General features: G+C 43.6%; 2 protein-coding genes across 3 annotated transcripts in view; both read left to right on the forward strand.

Moving 5' to 3' along the window:
* The window catches only part of LSM4 (LSM4 homolog, U6 small nuclear RNA and mRNA degradation associated), a 31,136-nt gene that overhangs the window by 10,747 nt on the left and 1,305 nt on the right, over positions 1-19,084 (forward strand). Inside the window, exon 5 of the mRNA XM_081312946.1 lies at positions 950-5,654. Within this exon, the coding sequence (XP_081169072.1) occupies positions 950-1,041 (92 nt within the window). The 3' untranslated portion in view covers positions 1,042-5,654. The remainder of the gene's footprint in view (positions 1-949; positions 5,655-19,084) is intronic.
* Positions 3,746-19,084, forward strand: part of CIST1 (colon, intestine and stomach enriched 1) — a gene marked incomplete at its 5' end in the record, with an annotated part of 48,311 nt that continues 32,972 nt past the window's right edge. For both annotated transcript variants that reach the window (XM_081312941.1, XM_081312945.1), the window contains one exon: positions 3,746-3,869. In XM_081312941.1, the coding sequence (XP_081169067.1) occupies positions 3,746-3,869 (124 nt within the window). The remainder of the gene's footprint in view (positions 3,870-19,084) is intronic.

Genomic DNA, 19,084 nt, shown 5'->3' on the forward strand with positions numbered 1-19,084 from the left:
CCTCTCTCCTCTCCTTTCTTCCCTCCCATTCCTCTTCCGATACAATTCAGGGGTGATGTCTGAGCAGCTCCTCTCCTTGGATTTTCAGTGTCTATATTAGGTATGATAATATCCTTATCTCCTCATTTTTCTTCCATCTAAATTAGTGTTAACCCCTAACCCCTATTTTTCCATGACGGTTAAAAACCTGCTAAATGGCATTCTATTCTGAATACCAAAGGTGAGGGCAAGTTGAAGGAGGCAGTGGTTTATGGGTTTCTTTAGCCTGGATGCGTATTTCTTGCACCTATTGGCAACAAGTTGCTGGATTGCTTGGTCCAGCAGGGTTAATCCTACATGCTAAGTGCTGGCCTAGAAACCAGGAGACAGTGAGTTCTAGTCCTGCCTTAGGTATGAAAGCAGCTGGGTGAGTTTGGGCCAGTCACTCTCTTTCAACCCAACCCACCTTACAGGGTTGTTGCAGGGAAAATAGGAAAAGGAAGGAATATTTATACCTGCTGCCTTAACTTATAAAGTAATAAAGGTGTGATAAAAAATTTAATAAATGCAATTTAAGTGGCTTATTCAGCAACCCGTTGTTAAACCAAGCACCTGAACATTGACACAGTGTCCATCAGTACTGGTCATGAAAACAGAGATTGATCTCAGAGAGCTCCGGTTGATAAAACAGTTGCTCAGCATGGTGTGTAACGTGAGTGGAATTGCCTCCCAAGTCCAGAGGCTCCCAACCTTTTGGGCACCAGGGACCAGTTCCATGGAGAAAGGTTTTTTCCACGGATCGGGGAGTGCGTGGTTTTGTGTGCTGCTTGCATCCCACAGATGGGGCTTGGCTTGTTTGTGTGGACTGGGTGTTGGCATGCCACGGACTGGGGTGGTGGGGGTGGGGGGTTGGTCACCCCTGCTCCAAGCCCCTCCCTTCTGGAGATAATCCTTCCCTTTCCGTTTACAGGAGTATTTGGAGGTCGCGGTCGAGGAGGAGTCCCAGGCAGTGGCCGAGGACAGCAAGAAAAGAAGCCAGGAAGACAAGCAGCGAAGCAGTGAGAAGCTGAACTGTGGCCAGGAAGTGCTCAGCGCCCAAATGGCTGTGCCATTTGGGACACATTGGTTTGCTGTCTCCTCGTAACAAAACAAGAGTTGTAATTTTTTTTAAAAAAAATGTGAATAACTGGGATATTGGACATCTTAGGAGGGGTTTACAGGTGTCTTACCACTCAAGCACGTAGCTTGTCCTCTGTTTTGAGTGGGTACCGATGGAGAGTGCTCAACTGGCTCCCCTCTCCTCGAAATGACTACGGTAAAATGAATAGCTTAGGCCGGTTTCACATTTTTTTTTTGAAATTGGAGAGATAACGTGCAGTTTTTGCGTGAGCAGTTTCATTCTAATTGATAAACCACGAAAAGCATTTAAGCAAGCAAAAAAAAAACTTGATTGTGTTTTGCAGAAGATTTGCCATCCTGGGTTCTTGGTAGCCAAAAGTTCCCAGAATTTAGCAGCTGGAGAGTGAATGTTGTTGTTTTTTCCCCCCTCCTAGCTGAGGAGAAGAATTAAAGCAATGAAACAGCTTTCCTCGCAATCTTTTTATTGCCTAGCGAGATCTTTTTTTTTTTTAAGGATTGGGCTACTCTGAAGAGGGAATTAGCTCTACAACAACTTCACCTTTCCAATGTTTACTTTTTCACCCAGTTTCAGAAATGATACCTTCGGTGACTTACAGAGACTATTTTCAGGGCTGAATTTCTGTTTTAAACAACTGAAGTGTGGCCTCCTTTGCCCACTTGAAGTAGCTTTTCTGTAGCCCCAAATGAGAATGTCCGTAACCCATGGCGAGCCTCAAACTAAGGCAAGATTTAGAACAAGCTGTAGTTCAAATGACTGGGTCCAGAGGCTGGGCTCCATCCGTTCTGACTAACTTTTCTAGCGATCCACACAGGAAGTGAAATTTCACAAGTTCCACCCATAGGCTTCAAAGTGTCCTAAATGGAATTAGATGCCTCAGCTGTAGAGGGTGAAGACTGGATTTCAGATGACACTTTTGAAAATACCATTTTAAAAGCAGCACTTAACACTGCCCGTTAGTCAGTACTGAGAGGGGAAAAACAGCTGCAATATTTTGGGTAAAAACATTTTTACACATTTTTGGCCTCTGCTGTCTGTTACAGGTGGAATAAAGTTTTATTTGCTAATGTGTGTGTATGTTTTAGAAAAAGGAGGTGGTGGGTATGTTAATGAGGGGCACTGTAGAACTCTTCTCCAGATATAATAATCACACTCAAGAACAGGCAAACTCCCTTTTTCTGGCATGTGTTAGATTTCTTCTCTTGCATGCAGCATCTTTTTTCTCTTGTGTAGATCTTGTTTTGCTTTCTACCTTTGAAACTCAAGTGAATGTTGTCTTGTTTTTGAGGCCTTTATTTTTCTTCATTAGGAAAATGGGACTGCACCTTTTCTTACAGATTGGAAGGATAGGATTCATGTCATTTGGAAGTCTATTTGCTATGAAAGTTATTACGGGTAGTCCTCAACTGATGACCAATCACTTAGTGATCATTTGAAGTTACGACGGACGGACACACACCCCTCAACTCCAAAGGTTTTTATGTCCCGGATTTGAAGGTCCATGGCTGCTCTCCTCCCCACCACCACCACATTCACTTGATTGCATTTTGGGCACTCAGGAACTAGCCTGCATTTACAGCCGTTTGCAGCATCTTGGCATTGATGTGACCACGATAGGCAACATTTTTTTTGCCAGAAATCAGCACGTACCTCTGGTTTCTGGCAAAAAACACCCATTGAGGACAATGGGTTTGCTTAATGACAAAAATGTTAAAACGTGGGTTGGTCACATGAGTGTCTTAACAACCGACATGACATGCAATAGCACTTAGACTTATATACCGCTTCAAAGTGCTTTACTGCCCTCTCTAAGCGGTTTTACAGAGTCAGCATATTTCTCTCTCTCTCTCTCTCACACACACACACACACACAACCAAACCAATCTGGGTCCTCATTTTACCAACCTCGGAAGGATGGAAGGCCGAGTCAACCTTGAGCCGGTCAGGATCAAACTGCTGGCAGTGAGCAGAATTAGCCTGCAGTACTGCATTCTAACCACTGTGCCAGCACAGCTCATAATGAAATTCCATACCACTACAGTTATAAGTTGAGGACCTACCTATATATGACTGAGGGCGGGGTGAGGAGGGAAGGGCAAATGCAAATAGTGATTCCATACGGTCTCTCCCGTAAGCAAACTGCACATGGTATGACCCTCAAGGAAAACCAGCTTCTCTGTTGCTCTTTCCATGACTCTTGTAAACAGTTGGCCTTTTGTTTGGGGGGCAGGTGCCCCCCCCCCAAGAGCACTTCCTTCAGACTTGCTTCTGCAGGCCTGCGTTGGCTCAGCTGTGCGGTGACTCACTCCCTCACTCCCCAGGTCTGCGTCTAGAATAGCTGCACACGAGGAGGAGCTGTGCAAATACTTTGAAGCCTGCGTTAAGTAACTAAAAATAATCATGTCTCAATCCTTCCCTCCCTCTTTTATTTTTTTATTAATGTTGTTCTTCCTCTCCTGATGCATTGTGGTTAGCCGCCACAGCCTAAAAGCCTTCAGGCTGTGCTCCAAGGAAACTGCAGTTTGAAAATACACTTGGAAAGCTCACCCTGAATCCTGGAGTCCAGCAGGAGAGAGAGTTCTGCCCTTAACTCTCGGCACCTGCTCAGCCTCAACAGCTTTGCCGGTCATGATGAGATGCCCACAGAAGGAGCAGGTGGATGCTGCTGTACACAAGGAGGCCACCCACTTAATCAAGGAGATGTTGTCCAGGCCATCTACACCCAGGAAGAAGCCTTGCTTGGCCATTTCAAGTATCTTTCATTTTATTTTATTTTTTATCATTGGCCAGGCCAGATGTAACAAGTTCCTTAAAAAGTACTTTCCTTTGTTGAGACTCCAGCAACTGATAATTCAGATGCAAAGTACATTTAGCTATTAAGATTTTTAAAAGGCTCCGAAGATAAAACGTTGAGTAGAGTTGGATTTTTTCCCTAGCACTCCCTATGTTCCCAAATCTTGTTGATAGCAGTGAGTACAGGTAGCCTTTGCTTTTACAATGGTTCGTTTAGTGACCGTTCAAAGTTACAACAGTACTGAAAAAGTCACATGACCCTTTTCCACACTTACGACCAGTGGTGGGATTCAGCCGGTTCACACCAGTTCGGCAGAACCAGTAGCTAATTTTTTGTTGCCCAGGCCCAGAATGGACTTCTGGAAGCGGCATCCACACAGAGAACCGGTTGTTCACATATTTGAATCCCACCTCCTCTTACGACCATTGCAGCATCCCCGTATCATGTGATCAAAATTCCGATGCTTAGCAACTGACATGCACAAACAAGCCGCTAGGCCCATGTGACACTGGTGGCAGTGCTAGCACACCCATGCATGCGCAAATGGGGTTCCTAGTGCTTGCGCGGTGGCTGTATCAAGAGTAGGGTAGGCTTGTCAGCTATTCCTGCGGCCTGGTGGCCAACAGGTTGGGGAGCCCTGCAGTAGTGGACAGCCGTCTGGACAGCCTGTGTCAAGCCAACACTCTTCCCAGCTTCTAACTTGAGATGGGGAGAAACAGAGCTCTAACAACTTGAGTAAAGAAAGATGCATTTACACCAGGAAAAGGTTGGAGATCTGGTCAAGAGTGCATTTCTGTCTTGCCAATCCAAAAACTGGATTTAACTGTCCCACAAGGATTTATTGACCACCCCCAGGCCAATCAGGTAACCGGGTGACCTTAGGGACCCCTCCTAAGTGCTGCATTACTTGAGCAGCCTTCCCATGTAAGTCCATCCATGTTGTGCTCTTAACCTTGAATGTGTGCGTCTTAAATCAAAGGGATGACTAAGAGCACACCCAGCTCTTTTATACCCAGTTCTAAGTATAGTGCAGTAGTTGGCTAAATGTCAGCTGAGTACAAGGCTCCAATAACTTTTAGGGCTGGTACTGAACTGGAGGGACGCTGAGCTTTGAAAGGCAATGGTGTATATGACATGGCATCCTTTGGCTTTGAACCAAAAAAACCAAAACCCTTTAGGTTCATAGGTTTCCCTTTGGAGATTCACACCAGGTTATTACTGGAACAATAAATGGGAAATACAGTAGAGCTTTAGTTAAACTGCCCTAGAAAATTTTGAAGGATGATGTGAAAATCATTTGAAAGAGAAACGTGGAAACTTGAATTTCTGAACTGTTGTTTTTCTTCACAACTCCCCACACCAAAATTTAAAAGCAGCATTTTTAAACACCCCTTTTAATTCCAAAGTGCAGTAGGTGTGGCCTGAATATATGCTGTCAGCTGCTGTTTAAAGGTCTTAGAGAGAAGGAGTGCAGATATTTAATCTATTACCCAATTTTTTAGCTCTCATGCTTTCTGACCCAGAGAATTTGTAAGAATTGATTAACTAATTCATTTGCTCTTGTCTTAACTTTACTATGGTATTAATCAGTTTTGAATCAGACTTTAAAATGTTGCATATTTTATTTGTGTTATCGCATTCGTGAGCGACAATCCAACATCCATAAATACAGTAAGAAAAGCATATGGGATTTTGGTCTGATGGCCCAATAGGAAACTTTTTAAGAAGGACACAACATTGATTGTGAGTTGGAAGTACTTGCTACCTTTTGGTAACTTTTTGAAAATACATTTTAAAAATAAAAAAATATCATGGTCTTAATTACCCAGATTTATTTTGCATGTGTTAAAGTTAAAAATTACAAACCGCTGTACAGGTAAGTCCTTGACTTAAGACAGAATTTCCATTGCTAAACAAGGAGATTGTTAAGTGAGCTACGCCTGATCTTATGAATCGAATACTTTATTTGGCCAAGTGTGATTAGACGCACAAGGAATTTGTCTCTGGTGCAGAAGCTGCAAAGCAACAGAATAATAGTACCAATAAGAGGGGAATGAACTTTTTTGCCATGCTTGTTAGGTGAATCAGTGCAGTCATTAAGCGAGTCTGACTTCCCCAATTAACATTGCCTGTTGGAAGCCAGCTGGGAAGCTCCCAAAAGCAACCAAATGACCCCCGGGGGAAGCTGTGGTTATCATAAATACACACTGGTTGCCGCCCAAATTTTATCGTGTGACCGTGAGGATGTGGCAATGGTTGTAAGCGTGAGGACTGGTTGTAAGTTACCTTTTTGACTGCCATCTGACTGCCATTCACTATGTGAATGGTTACAAATTGAGGACCACCTCAAATGGGCTAACAATGTGTTAGAACTTTGTGTCCATGTGTGTATAAAGCCCTCTACAAAATTCTGGATCCCCAAACCATCCCAGCTCCTGGCAATACTTGATCCCAAGATGTCCCTATGGCTTCAACAGAACCTGGTTGCCTTAGACACCAGCACCAATGATTGCCAAGATTTTTGAAGGGGGGGGGGCTTGAGCTGGAAATGACTGTTTTAATTACCAGGTGCCTGTGCAATTAAAACTAGAATTCTGACTGGAGCGGGGCTGGATTTCTCTCTCTCCCAGCAGAACTGCTGTCATCCCTGGCAACAATCCAGGAGAGAGGCCTGCAAAAGATTAAAGGCCTTGGAAGCTGTTTTTTTTCTTAACCCCCTCCACTGGGAGGGAGGGAGAGAGGGAGGGGGCTGGTGCAACATGTGCAAAGGGAGGCCCCAGGCTGGGAGCAAATCTGCCATCGTGAGGGGCTCCTTGAAAACGGGCACCAGGATACAGTCTATTGGGCTGGAACACGCACGTCCATTTGCAATCTGAATACCTTAATGGGGGAGATCCCACATTAAAAGGAGGTCACGCTTCTGCCACAGCAATTGGGACCCTCCCCAAACCTCTAAGACAAGCTATGGGTGTGCACCGCAAGTCACAAAATTTTAATGGCCTCTGGTTCAGGCTACCTTACTTAGCATTGTCTTTCCACAAAGCTCGCCAACCTATGATTAACAACGCAGAAGGATCACAAACATGTAAACCAGTGGTGGCGAACCTTTTAGAGACCGAGTGCCCAAACTGCAACCCAAAACCCACTTATGTATCATCGGGTGCCGGGTGGGCGTGGCCCATTGGGTGGGCGTGGCTGCAGTGGTAGCTGCAGACTGGGTGGGACTAAAAAGTTCAATCAATCAATTCCAACTTTGCGAGAACTTTTATTTTCCCCAAGAGAAGTTGAAATTGATTAATTGAACCTTTTTTGGGGGTACATGGCGGCGGAGGCCTAAAGCGAAAAGGTTTTATAAAACCCAGCTGAAGGCCTAAGACTGGGGCGATGGCATGCGTGCCCACAGAGAGGGCTCTGCGTGCCACCTGTGGCACCCGTGCCATAGGTTCGCCACCACTGATGTAAACTCTGAAAGATAACAAATGCCTCTCGATCACGTTTTGACATATATTTATCCTGCATATTCATAAAACTTTTGCAGAGTTCCAACAGCCTCATTTTCCATTTCTAACTTCCCCATGTTCCTTCCCTTTAAGCTTTTTTTCTTTATCAAACAAAAATAAATCTGATGAAAAGCACAAGGGATGTGTAATAGTGTAAGATCACTGTAGGAGGCTAACCAGTCCTATTCAAGAATAAAACATGAACAGAAGACCACATGGGCAAAGGAAGGTCTGGGAAAGCTGGTAACGTTGACAAGCAATACACAAATTTTAGAGGTTGCTTTAACTGTTCAAGCTTTCTGTAAGGTCCAGCTAAGTATGTATAAATAGCCACACCATTAGAACAAGATTCACAAATGGGACATTTCTAGGTTGGGAAGGCAAGGAAATGGTACAGTATCTTCTTTTTGCTAGCTAAACACCAGTGCAGGTATATTTTGTGGAGGGGGTGGGGTAGGGGACTGTTTTGTATCACATGGAAAGTCTGAACCTGTCTGTCCAGCCACAAAACCTGTCTTAGCTCACTAATTATGGGGTAGCTGGTATTTTCCCCAGAACAAGGGGTGGAGCCTGGGAAGGCTTCACTTAGGACTTAGGACTTCCTTGCCCTAAATGGGCCAGTCTTGCCTGTGTCTGTAACTCTTTATTCTCTATATGTGGAAAAATACTCCAAATGGCATAGAACTGTGTTGGATCTATTTATCTTCCCCATCTCCTCACCTCCACCCCTTTGTAATGGAAAGATGGGGAGAAAGATGTGTGTCTTTTGGAGCAAAGAAGATCTGCAGGTTTTTAGAGATAATGTGTCCCACCCAAGAATTTGATAATCCTGCAACCTGTTAAAGAGATTATGGCCATCTTTTATTCAGGCTTCTCTCTGTAAATTATAATAATTATGACACACCTCTTACAAGTAAACTTTAATTTTTCCATGCACTCTTTCAAATAAAATCTGACATATCTACCCTGGGATCATATGTTGAAAGGGACTACTGACTCAGTTGCTTCTCAACCTCAACAATTTAAAATGGATGGACTTCAACTTGAAAGATGGGACTTGAAATCCCATCTTAAGCTTTTGAGGTTGAAGAACACTGATCTAATCCATCAACATGGACTAATCTATGCCATACCATGGCTGCCCTTACATATCACCAAGACTTTATAAACTATGGTTTATGGTTTAGTATGATATGGATTAGTTGTGGCTTATTCAACAAACTGCTGTACACAGGATGTATAAAAGGTGTATCCAAGATAAATAGAATAACAGAATTGTAAGGGACCTTGGAAGTCTTCTAGTCCAACCCACTGCTCAGGCAGGAAACCCTATACCATTTCAGACAAATGGTTCTCCAATCTCTTAAAAACTTCGTGTTGGAGCACCCACAACTTCTGGAGGCAGGTTGTTCCACTGATTAATTGTTCTAACTGTCAGGAAGTTTCTCCTTAGTTCTAGGCTGCTTCTCTGGTTAGTTTCCATCCATTGCTTCTTGTCCTGCCTTCAGGCGCTTTGGAGAATAGCTTGACTCCCTCTTCTTTGTGGCAGCCCCTGAAATATTGGAACACTGCTATCATGTCACCCCTAGTCCTTCTCTTCATTAAACTAGACATAACCAATTCCAGCAACTGTCCCCTGATCATCTTTGTTTATTTATTTCTTATTTATTAGTTGAATTTATATACCGCCCTATTCCTATTTGTTGCTCTTCTCTGCACTATTTCTAGAATCTCAACATCTTTTTTACAATGAAATTCTCATCTCTGATTGGTATGTGAAATGAATGGAATAAAATCTGAGCCCCATTTTGTCTACTCCAATTCTGGAGAGAAAATGTTTTGTCCAGATGCTGAGCTACAATTTTGAGCATCCCTTACCATTTCTTATCTTCATTAGGGCTGCTGAGATAACATCTGACAAACCACAGTATCCCCATGCCTAGATTGCTTACAGGATTCTCTTTTCCCAAGAATGTTTTCACAAGTAAGGGACATAAATGATGCTTTAAAAAAATAAAATTATTGCTTAACACTTTTCTGTCAATTTTCATGGTTGCTCAGCACAGATCATATCCAGCACCAGCATATAAACAAACAAATACCAGCCAGCAGTATATTACGTATTTATTAGTATTTTAAACCTGTTGTTCCTCTAATGTAATGTTTCTCAACCTTGGCAACTTTAAGGTTTGTGCATTTCAACTGCTGGCTGGGGAATCCTGGGAGTTGAAGTCCACACATCTTAAAGTTGCCGAGGTTGAGAAAAAAAGGCAAGGTTGGAAATCCTGAAGGCAACTAGATGTGGCTGCATTATACAAATTTCTATATCCTCCATGACTCACATTGATTGATGCTGCTGGGAATTGTAGTTCAGTAACAGGTCCAAAACTACATTATGGAAAGATTGTGGAGATAATGGAACTTGTAGATGACAAAACTGCAAGGTTCTTCTCTGAACATCAGGGATCTTATACTATAGAAGGGCTCAGCCACTGCATTTTAAGGATTAGAATTACTGTTCGACTTATGACTACAATTGGCACCAACGTTTCCATTGGTAAAGCAAGGTGGTTGTTAAGTAAGTCATGTTACCTTCTTGACCCTTTTTTGCCGTGATTGTAAAGTGAATCAATGCAGTCATTAAGTGAGTCAGCTAAGTGAATCCAGCTTTCTCCATTGACTTTGTCGGAAGCTGTCTGGGATGCTGTAACTGTTGTAATGCTGGGAAAGATTGAGGGCAATAGAAGAAGGGGACGACAGAGAATGAGGTGGCTGGATGGAGTCACTGAAGCAGTAGGCGTGAGCTTAAATGGACTCCAGAAGATGGTAGAGGACAGGAAGGCCTGGAGGAACGTTGTCCATAGGGTCGCGATGGGTCGGACACGACTTCGCAACTAACAACAACAACAAACAACAACTGTTGTAAACATATGCCAGCTGCCAAACATCTGAATATTGATTATGTGGGAATACTGCGATGGTCATAATGTGAGGACTGATTGTCATTTTTTTTCAGTGCAGTTGTAATTTCAAACAGTTGCCGAACAAATGGCTGTAAGTCAAAGACTATGTGCACTTTATATGTTATATATTTTAACTGTTAGCTGCTCAGAGTGATGTATCTGAGAAGGGTGGCCATTTAAGGAATGGTTGCTGGAATTGGGAATGTCTAGTGACTAGTCTAACGCAGAGAAGGGCGAGGGGTGACATGATAGCAGTGTTCCAATATCTCAGGGGCTGCCACAAAGAAGAGGTAGTCAAGCTATTCTCCAAAGGGCCTGAAGGCAGGACAAGAAGCAATGGATGGAAACTAGTCAAGGAGAGAAGCAACCTAGAACAAAGAAGCTTCCTGACAGAACAATTAACCAGTGGAACAACCTGCCTCCAGAAGTGGTGAATGCTCCAACACTGGAAGTTTTTAAGAAGAGACTGGACAGCCATTTGTCTGAAATGCTATAGGGTTTCCTGCCTGAGCAGGTGGTTGGACTAGATGACCTCCAAGGTCCCTTCTATTATGCGCTCCTGGCCACTTTCCTTCATGACCAGAGACAAGCTCGCCTGACCAATAACCAGCCCAGACACAGTGAAGGCCTTTTGTTTCATTTATTGCAACAAGCAGGGAGAGAGGCAATCAAAAGTTGATTCTCTCCAAAGTTTCAACCCAAAATATTCCCATTTTTATAGATCCCTGGCTCCGGCCGCACATCCCTCCTCTTTCCCCATTGGCTGAGGTACTATGAAGTTACACTCTTTCCGGCTGACTCCTGCATATTTCCTGCTACATACTAAATCATACATCCCATGTACATTAAAATTAAGAAATAATTTATGCAAGGTGTGTCAGTTAATATTAATCAACTAATTGCACATGCTTGACTTCTAGCCCCCTTTTTATGACCTTTTAGGAAAAAAATAGGTTCTTTCCTGTTTCACTAGTTATCTTCTCTTACAGATGTTTTTATAGCTTGTCTTCTTCCTTTCCCACTCTTAAGACCCAGCTAATTTTTGCCTATGTGTTTCACTTAGCATCCTTTCTTTGTGCTCTCTTTTTCTGGTTCTCGTGTTCTCCATTCACCTAGTAAATTTCTACTGGACCATATTCAGTTTTAAATTTCTCTTTCAATATTAAAAAATTTTTTGAAGACCTTTCGTTTACTTCTATCACTTCCAACTTTTATTATTATCATCATCATCATCATCAAACAAAATCACTTTATGGCTTTGCTCCATGCCCAAATCCAACCAGTCATTCTGTATTCGGGGTTCTTGTTCCTCTTGTAGCAATTCCAAGACTAGAAGTCAGTGGTATTCCTGATAAAAATACAGCTCCACGAGCTGTCACCACCCTCCTGGAGTCTAGTTAAACAGCAATGGTTTGGTGACTCGAGACATAAGAATTCCACCATTCCTTAGAATTTCTCCTAGAAATAAGCTCTCTTAGGACAGAGGAAATATTCTTTCAACAGCTTCCCAATGCTAGTCTTGCTGAATTCACAACTAATGTGTTCCCCAGGGAGCTGTGAAACAAAGTTGTTAGCTGGTGCCTTGTTTCTCAGGCATCTGCCTGTTTTCCATCATCTCCCTTGGAAAGCAAGCAGGCGCCATAGATTTTCCATGCTTTAACTCTGGGTGTGTGCTGCCTCGGATTAAAGCCAGCTGCTGAGGCCGCCCACCCGCCGGTTAGCCTGCCTGCTGCGATATGATCTCACATCCACCTTTTTCCCACAGCAACACGCCTGCCGGCTAGCAGGGATTCAAAGCAGCAGCTCAGCAGCATCCATATGGCCTTTTCTGGAGAAAAAGCAACAATACTGCGTGTCTGTGACTGTACATATAATATTTAGGAAGGCTAGATCTCCAGAAGACACACTGAGCTACATGGCCAATATAAAATTCATTTGCATGTTGCATGAATCAGCCCATGTGCTTAGCTTATAATTCAGTATGTCATGCAAAGTGATTTAAAGCACGGGTAAATTAACTCTGGACATATTTATCATAAACACCAGTCTGCATTATGCCAGACCTCTTTGTTTTTAGTTCACTAGTGCAAAGCTAAGCAGCTGGATGAGTTCAGCAAAAAAAAAAGTGCTTCAGCTCATTTCTGTGTATTTCCTTCCTCAAAATTATCAGAAATCCTGCCTGCAATTTTCAAGGTTTTTGGTTTTGTAGGATTCTTTGTGTAGTTTGGGGGTTTCAGGTTACTTACCTCTGAACTGGGAACAGCAACATGCCTTGAGGCCTCTCTATTCACGTCTAGCTTTGGAACTGAACTATTATTAATCCGCTTGAGTTCTAGTTTTCAAGAAATTTAGCAATTCAATTTTTCTTTTTCTTTGCACAGAGGTGCAAGAAGCAAAAATCTCCATCGGAACCACAGGGCCTTTCACTCACCCTTTAGAACACCACCTCTTTTGTAGGATTTAGAAAGTTATCTGCCTTTTCAAAGGAATCCTGTTTCACTTTAGTCTTTGAAGTTCTTCAGTAAGTACTTAAGATTCTCCTGATGAGGAACACATACTGCTAAAAGTACCTGAAGTATCTGAAGGAACCATTTACACCAAACTTGTCCCCTTTTATTTTATATAGCCGGCCATTTCACATATATGATGGTGGCTTACAGACACAAAAAAAAAACCAATAAAAGTTAATCAAAAATCATGAAAAACCCAAATAAACTGCAGGGCTGTGTAATCAGTCTTATTAATAAAATACAGGTAGTCCTTGACCTATGACCAAAATTTCTGTTGCTAAGTGAATCATTTATGTGAATTTTGCCCCATTTTACAACATTTCTTGCCACAGTTAAGTGAATCATTGCAGTTCTTAAACTAGCAACAGGGTTGTTAAGTGAACCTGGCTTCCCCGCTGGCATTGTTTATCAGGTCACAAAAGGTAATCACATGAGTCAGTTGCCAAGTGCCTGAATTTTTGATCCAGTGACCATGGCGATGTTGCAATGGTCTCGTACAAATAAATGGTGATAACTCACTTTTTCAGTGCCACTGTAAGTTTGAACAGTACTAAATGAACTGTTGTAAGTCAAGGACTACCTGTAGTCATTTTGCAGACTCCACACCAGGGGTCCTCAAACTTGGCCAATTTAAGACTTGGGGACTTCATTCTGGGAGTTGAAGTCCCCAAGTCTTAAAAGTGGCCAAGTTTGAGGACCCCTGCTCCACACCATACAGCTGGGTCCCCAGGCCAGATGGCAAAGCTCTTTCCCGAAGGCCAATAAAGTTGGGGCCAATCTGACCTCAGGGGGATGATGCTCCAAAGGGCGGACGGCCCACAGCATGGTGACCGTTACAAAAGCAAGGAGACCTTTTTCTTAGGTCCCTAAATTATAAAACGGCTGCGTGGGTTGAGCCTGCAAAACACGGAAGACCCGAGACGTGGCTGCGTCGTTTCTCGCCCGGAGTTGTCGTGCAAACGTCTAAAAGAGCGCCGCCCGACTTGCAGAAAAGCCTCCCTCCGCCACCGCCCTTCAGTCAAAGAGGAAAAATGCAGGCCGGCTTCCAAAGCCGAAAAGGGCAACTTCCGGAGAGGGAGGCTGCAGCTGCGTTATTTTAAATTCGCTTAGCAGCCAAAACAACGGCGGGTCTCGCGGGGCCCTTTGAAAATGGGAGGAAAAATGCACTGCGGCAAGAACCTTTTTGCAGTCTGCCACTCGCGTCCTGGGCTGCAACCCAGCCCTGCGGGAAAGAATGAATGAATAAATAAATAAATAAATGAATAAATAAATAACTATTGCCGATTCCCTTATGGCGGGGGTCTTCAAACTTGGCCCTTTTATGACTTGTGGACTTCAACTCCCAGAATTCCTCAGCCAGCAAAGCTGGCTGAGGAATTCTGGGAGTTGAAGTCCACAAGTCATAAAAGGGCCAAGTTTGAAGACCCCTGCCTTATGGGGTTATGGGACCTGGAGGGGTGGGCAAAATAAAAATAACGGAAATATGCTACATCTTCCAAAGCGAGCTGCAGCCAGCCCACTGCCTCCCTCGCTTGCGCCCTCCTACTTAAGCGCGCCAGCCAGCCAGCAAAACACATCTGTTGGGCGGCGCGCGCTCCACCGCCCCCAGTTCAGTGCCGGGCTCTGACGTCACTAGTGACGCTTTCCCCCCCCCGCTCATCCGCCGCCAACCCCCTCCCCCTCTGCGGCCTCTGACGCGCCAAGCTGCGTTTAACCTCTTCCTGGGCGGCCTTCCGTGCAGTAGTAAGTACGCGGGAGGGCGCGCAGCGACCGCCTCTCCTCAGCCGACGTCCTCTGTTCTCTTGGCTCCTTCGCAGCCGCTGCGTTTGCGTAAGAGGCTTCCACTTTCTCCGACCCAACGTAGATCAGCAGCGATGCAAAACGCGTCTTTTGTGGCCGCCTGCCTGCCTTCCTTCCTTCCTTTTTTTTTTAAAGAGGTTCTCCGACCAAGCTAGAGAGCCGCCTCGCTTGAACGGCGCTCAGCTTTTAAAGAAGGGGTCTTCAAGCTTTGCTGGCTGAGGAATTCTGGGAGTTGAAGTCCACAAGTCATAAAAGGGCCAAGTTTGAAGACCCCTGCTTTAAAGTCTCGGACACCTGTTAAGGCAGGGAGACGGGAGAGGACCCAGTGCGAACTTCTTCCGCCCCAGCGCGAATATCTTTTTTTTATTTTTTTTTAAACTTTATTAAATTTATTATTTAAAACATTGGACATGGTACAAACGGACTGACGTACCTTCTTGTCTACAGTATTCATATATATATATATATATATGTGTGTGTGTACACATAAAATACACTTAAGATACAAATCAATTAAATATAATACAATACTTAGAACAATCAACCAATCTATAAGTTCTAATAGAGACCTCCCTTTTGTTCCCGCCAAAGATAAAATTTATTCCAAATTTTGTAATAACCTGATTGGTCTTTATTTTTAATTTCCAAAGTTAATTTATCCATTTCTGCGCATTCCCAAATTTTCCTTATTACCTCGTTTTCTACTGGGATTTCACTCCTTTTCCAATTCTGGGCAAATGACATTCTTGCTGCTGTAATAATGTGAATCATCAGATACAACTCGTCTTTAGGGTATTTCTCTTTTGTTATGCCCAATAGGAAAAATTCTGGACTGAACTCAACTATTTTATTTTTAATTCCATTTATATCCCGCTCTTCTCCGAAGACTCAGGGCAGCTTACAAGCTTAGCAGTAGCCTTCATTCTATGTAACTGAGCGTGAATATCTTTTAATTGCTCCAGGATCCATGGATCGCAGGGAAAAATTTAGCAGAGGGTTAGGTTTTGGCCGGAGTTGTAGCAGGCTTGATTCCTTGCATGTTGTTGTGTTTGGATGCTCCTGCGTGTTTCTCAACGTAACCACTAAATTCTAATAATAATTGAACAATGTACCACTGAGGCTGCTAATTCTGGACCCTCCTTGTGGACTCTTGGTTCCCCCCCCCACTCCTCCCTTAGTTACACTGCTGCCCTGCAATACGTGAGGTTAAATTCATATGATGTTTTCTAGTTAACTAAATCGTGGTTCACAAAGTTATCCCAACGTTCTGGCTTTGCACAACACGCTGAACCCTAAACAAACGAAAGGGTTGGTTTTGTTCTCATTGCTAAAGAGTCTTTTTCAAACTTGGCAACTTTAAGACATGTGGACTTAAATCTTAGAATTCCTCAGCTGCAGGGGAGTTAAAAGTCCACATGTCTTAAATGGTTTTTTTAAAAAATATTTTATCCCACCTTTATTTTTTATAGATAAGGTGGTGAAAATACCTAATACTCCTTCCTCTTATTTTCCCCCCAGTGTAGTGAATTGGGCTGTGTGAGAATGAGCAGCCCAAAGTCACCCAGTTAGCTTTCATGCCTAAGGCAGATTTAGAACTCGCAGCCTTCTGGTTTCTAGCCTGGTACCTTAACCACTAGACCAAATTGGCTCTTTTGTTATTAAGTTTGAGAAACATTGGACTAAAATGTGGTTAGCTAATTTGTAGCACCTTTTCTATATATTATTTATGCCACAAACTAGTTAATCTGTGTCATGCAAGTCAGCCCACAAGGTTCATTTATGATTCAGTGTGAGATTCAGGATGTCTTGTGAACACAGTGCATGAGCTGCCAAAAAGCCATTTACACTGAACTCACTATGTGCAATCTATTTATGGTACTCTGTTGTACAAACCTACACAGTGGGTTGAGTAAACCAGGATGAGGCAAGCTATTCCACTCATTAATTGCTCTGTCAGAAAATTTCTCCTTACTTCTAGGTTGTATCTCTTTGACATGTTTCTACCCATTACCTTTTGTCCTACCCTCAGGTGCCCTAGGTGAGAATAAGAGAATCCCCTCTTCTTTGTGATAGCCCCTCAAATACTGGAATACATGTTTTTCCCCCCCCAATCCTTCTCTTCAATAGACTAGACATACCTAGGTCGCTCAAACGTTCAACATACAATTTAGCCTCCAGACCCTTTATCAATTTTGTTGCTCTTCTTTGCACATATTCCAGTGTCTCAACATCTTTTTTGTTTCATGCTAACCAGAATATGAGTAAACACGTGCAGACAATTTTTCCCCCTGAACAATAGGTGTACTGTGCTTAATTTTCTCCTGCACCAGAGCAGGGGTTTCAGCTGGCAAAGAGTTAAACTGAATCAGGAGCAGGATCCTTTTGCAAAGAGGCCCCTGCCGGAGTCTGACCTCAGTGGGGGAGGGAAGAGCATTGCCCTCCACCCACAGACCAAGAGCCCTTTCCAAGCTAGCAATGTCCATTGGAGACAGTAAAAAAAAACCTGCTCCTGCCACAGCTGACCTGGCTTTCTATTTAGTTCTTTTCATTGTACAAATCATTATTTCTAAGCTGCTAAAGTTATAATTTAGAAAGGTGGTTGTCTTTGGCTGGGTCTGGCAGCTTTCATAACTGCGGAACAGACGAGATGTCAAACACCAATGCCTACAGGGACCTGCCTTAACTTGGATTGGTACCTGTTAAAAAGCCGAAGAAGATCGCACTATGAAATGGAAGTCTGGAACTTGGTGTCAGTCAATTCGCAGATGGCGATAAGTGAATGGCAATAAAAGGCAACATGATTGGTCTTGCTTGCCCTTTAGCTGGCCTTTGACTTGGTAAGCTAAGCCAGGGCTTTTCAACCTTTTCACCCATTGTACCACTTTTAGGATATGGCAACATCCGAGTATCACCAGTCACCTAGCAAGGTGTCAAAAACGTGATGACCACAAAAAAAGGAAAAAAGTAATGAAGTACAGGTAGTCCTTGGCTTACAACAGTTCGCTTAGTGACTGTTCAATGGCACTGAAAAAAGTGCCCCCCAAGCCACAGCCGAGCAAGACACCTGCCTGCCCACCCAGCGGTGCACTTCCTCCTGTCCGAGGTTTCCATTGTTGTGAGCATTTCTGTTGAGGATTGGCAGCGGGGGTGCGGTGGGGGGGTGTTTGGTTTTTATCCCCCCCCCATCTGCTGGGTGATTGCAGCAGGTTTTGGTCCCTTCACATGACCCTGGGACTGTCATAAATATGAATCAGTTGCCAAGCATCTGAATGTAAATCACAAGACCCTGGAGATGCTGCAACATTCCAGCTGATCGGCGCTTCTTCTGGGCTCAGAAGCGCCAAGATCAGCGCCGAGCTCCAGCTGGATTCTGGCACTGATCCTGGCGCTTCCACTGAGCCCCGACAGCCCTGCAGCTCCGGCCGTCTCTCGCTCAGGCTTGTGTGGAGCTGCCACCGGTTCAGCTCATTCCCCTCCCCCGCTACCAGTTTTCTAGGATGGCCGCGTACCACCTGCCAGGTGCCAGTGTACCACAGGTGGTACCCATACCGCTGGTTGAAAAGCCCTGAGCTAAGCTGATGGATAGGGGAATTATGCAGGAGCCAAGGAAGGGCAGTGAGAAGCACTGTGGCTTCCACAAACAACTCCATGCCCGCCCTGCTTTCAGCAGCCAATTGAAGCAGCCCAGTAACCCAAGATTTTTTTAAAACCATGGTGTATTAAATAATCCACAAGGGCTTTGCTTCTCTGAAAATACTAAGCCAACGTTTCTAAACCTGAGCAACTTTAAGAGATGTGGACTTCATAAAGTAGCCGACAAATACTGCAAGCCATAAACTGTGATTTACTAGTTAGAATGTATGTATTCATATACAGTGATGCCTTAGTATTCATTGTTAATTGGTTCTGAGAGGCACAATAAGTACCAAAAATGATGAGTACCAAACAATTTTTTCCTGTAAGGAATAACGTAGTGAGTCATAAGGCAACCGACACACTAGTTCTAGCTTGTGCATTGAGTATCAAATAAATGATGAGTACCGGGATAAAATGCATTGAGTACCAAATTTGATGAGTTTCAAAGCAGTTGAGTACCAAGGTACCACTGTAATGTGCCAAGCCAACACAAAACACTGGACAAACATCTACTTCTAACCACAGTGTAACATGTAGATGCCCTCTTACACTTTCCCTACATCTTTAGCACAAGGTCTGAAGCAAACTGATTACCTTAAAAAAAAAGCCTGCATCTAGCATTAGCCGCTAAGATTCCTGCAACAGTATGTTACTGTGTGCATGCGCATGAAACTATTTCATTGCAAATCTAACCACAAGTTTATTTTGTCCAGAACTGCTTGTTCTGAACGTCCCATCTTCCATACGAGATCCTTTTAACCAAG

This window comes from Vipera berus (genome assembly GCF_964194415.1).
Source record: "Vipera berus genome assembly, chromosome: 1".
Taxonomy (NCBI): Eukaryota; Metazoa; Chordata; class Lepidosauria; order Squamata; family Viperidae; genus Vipera; species Vipera berus.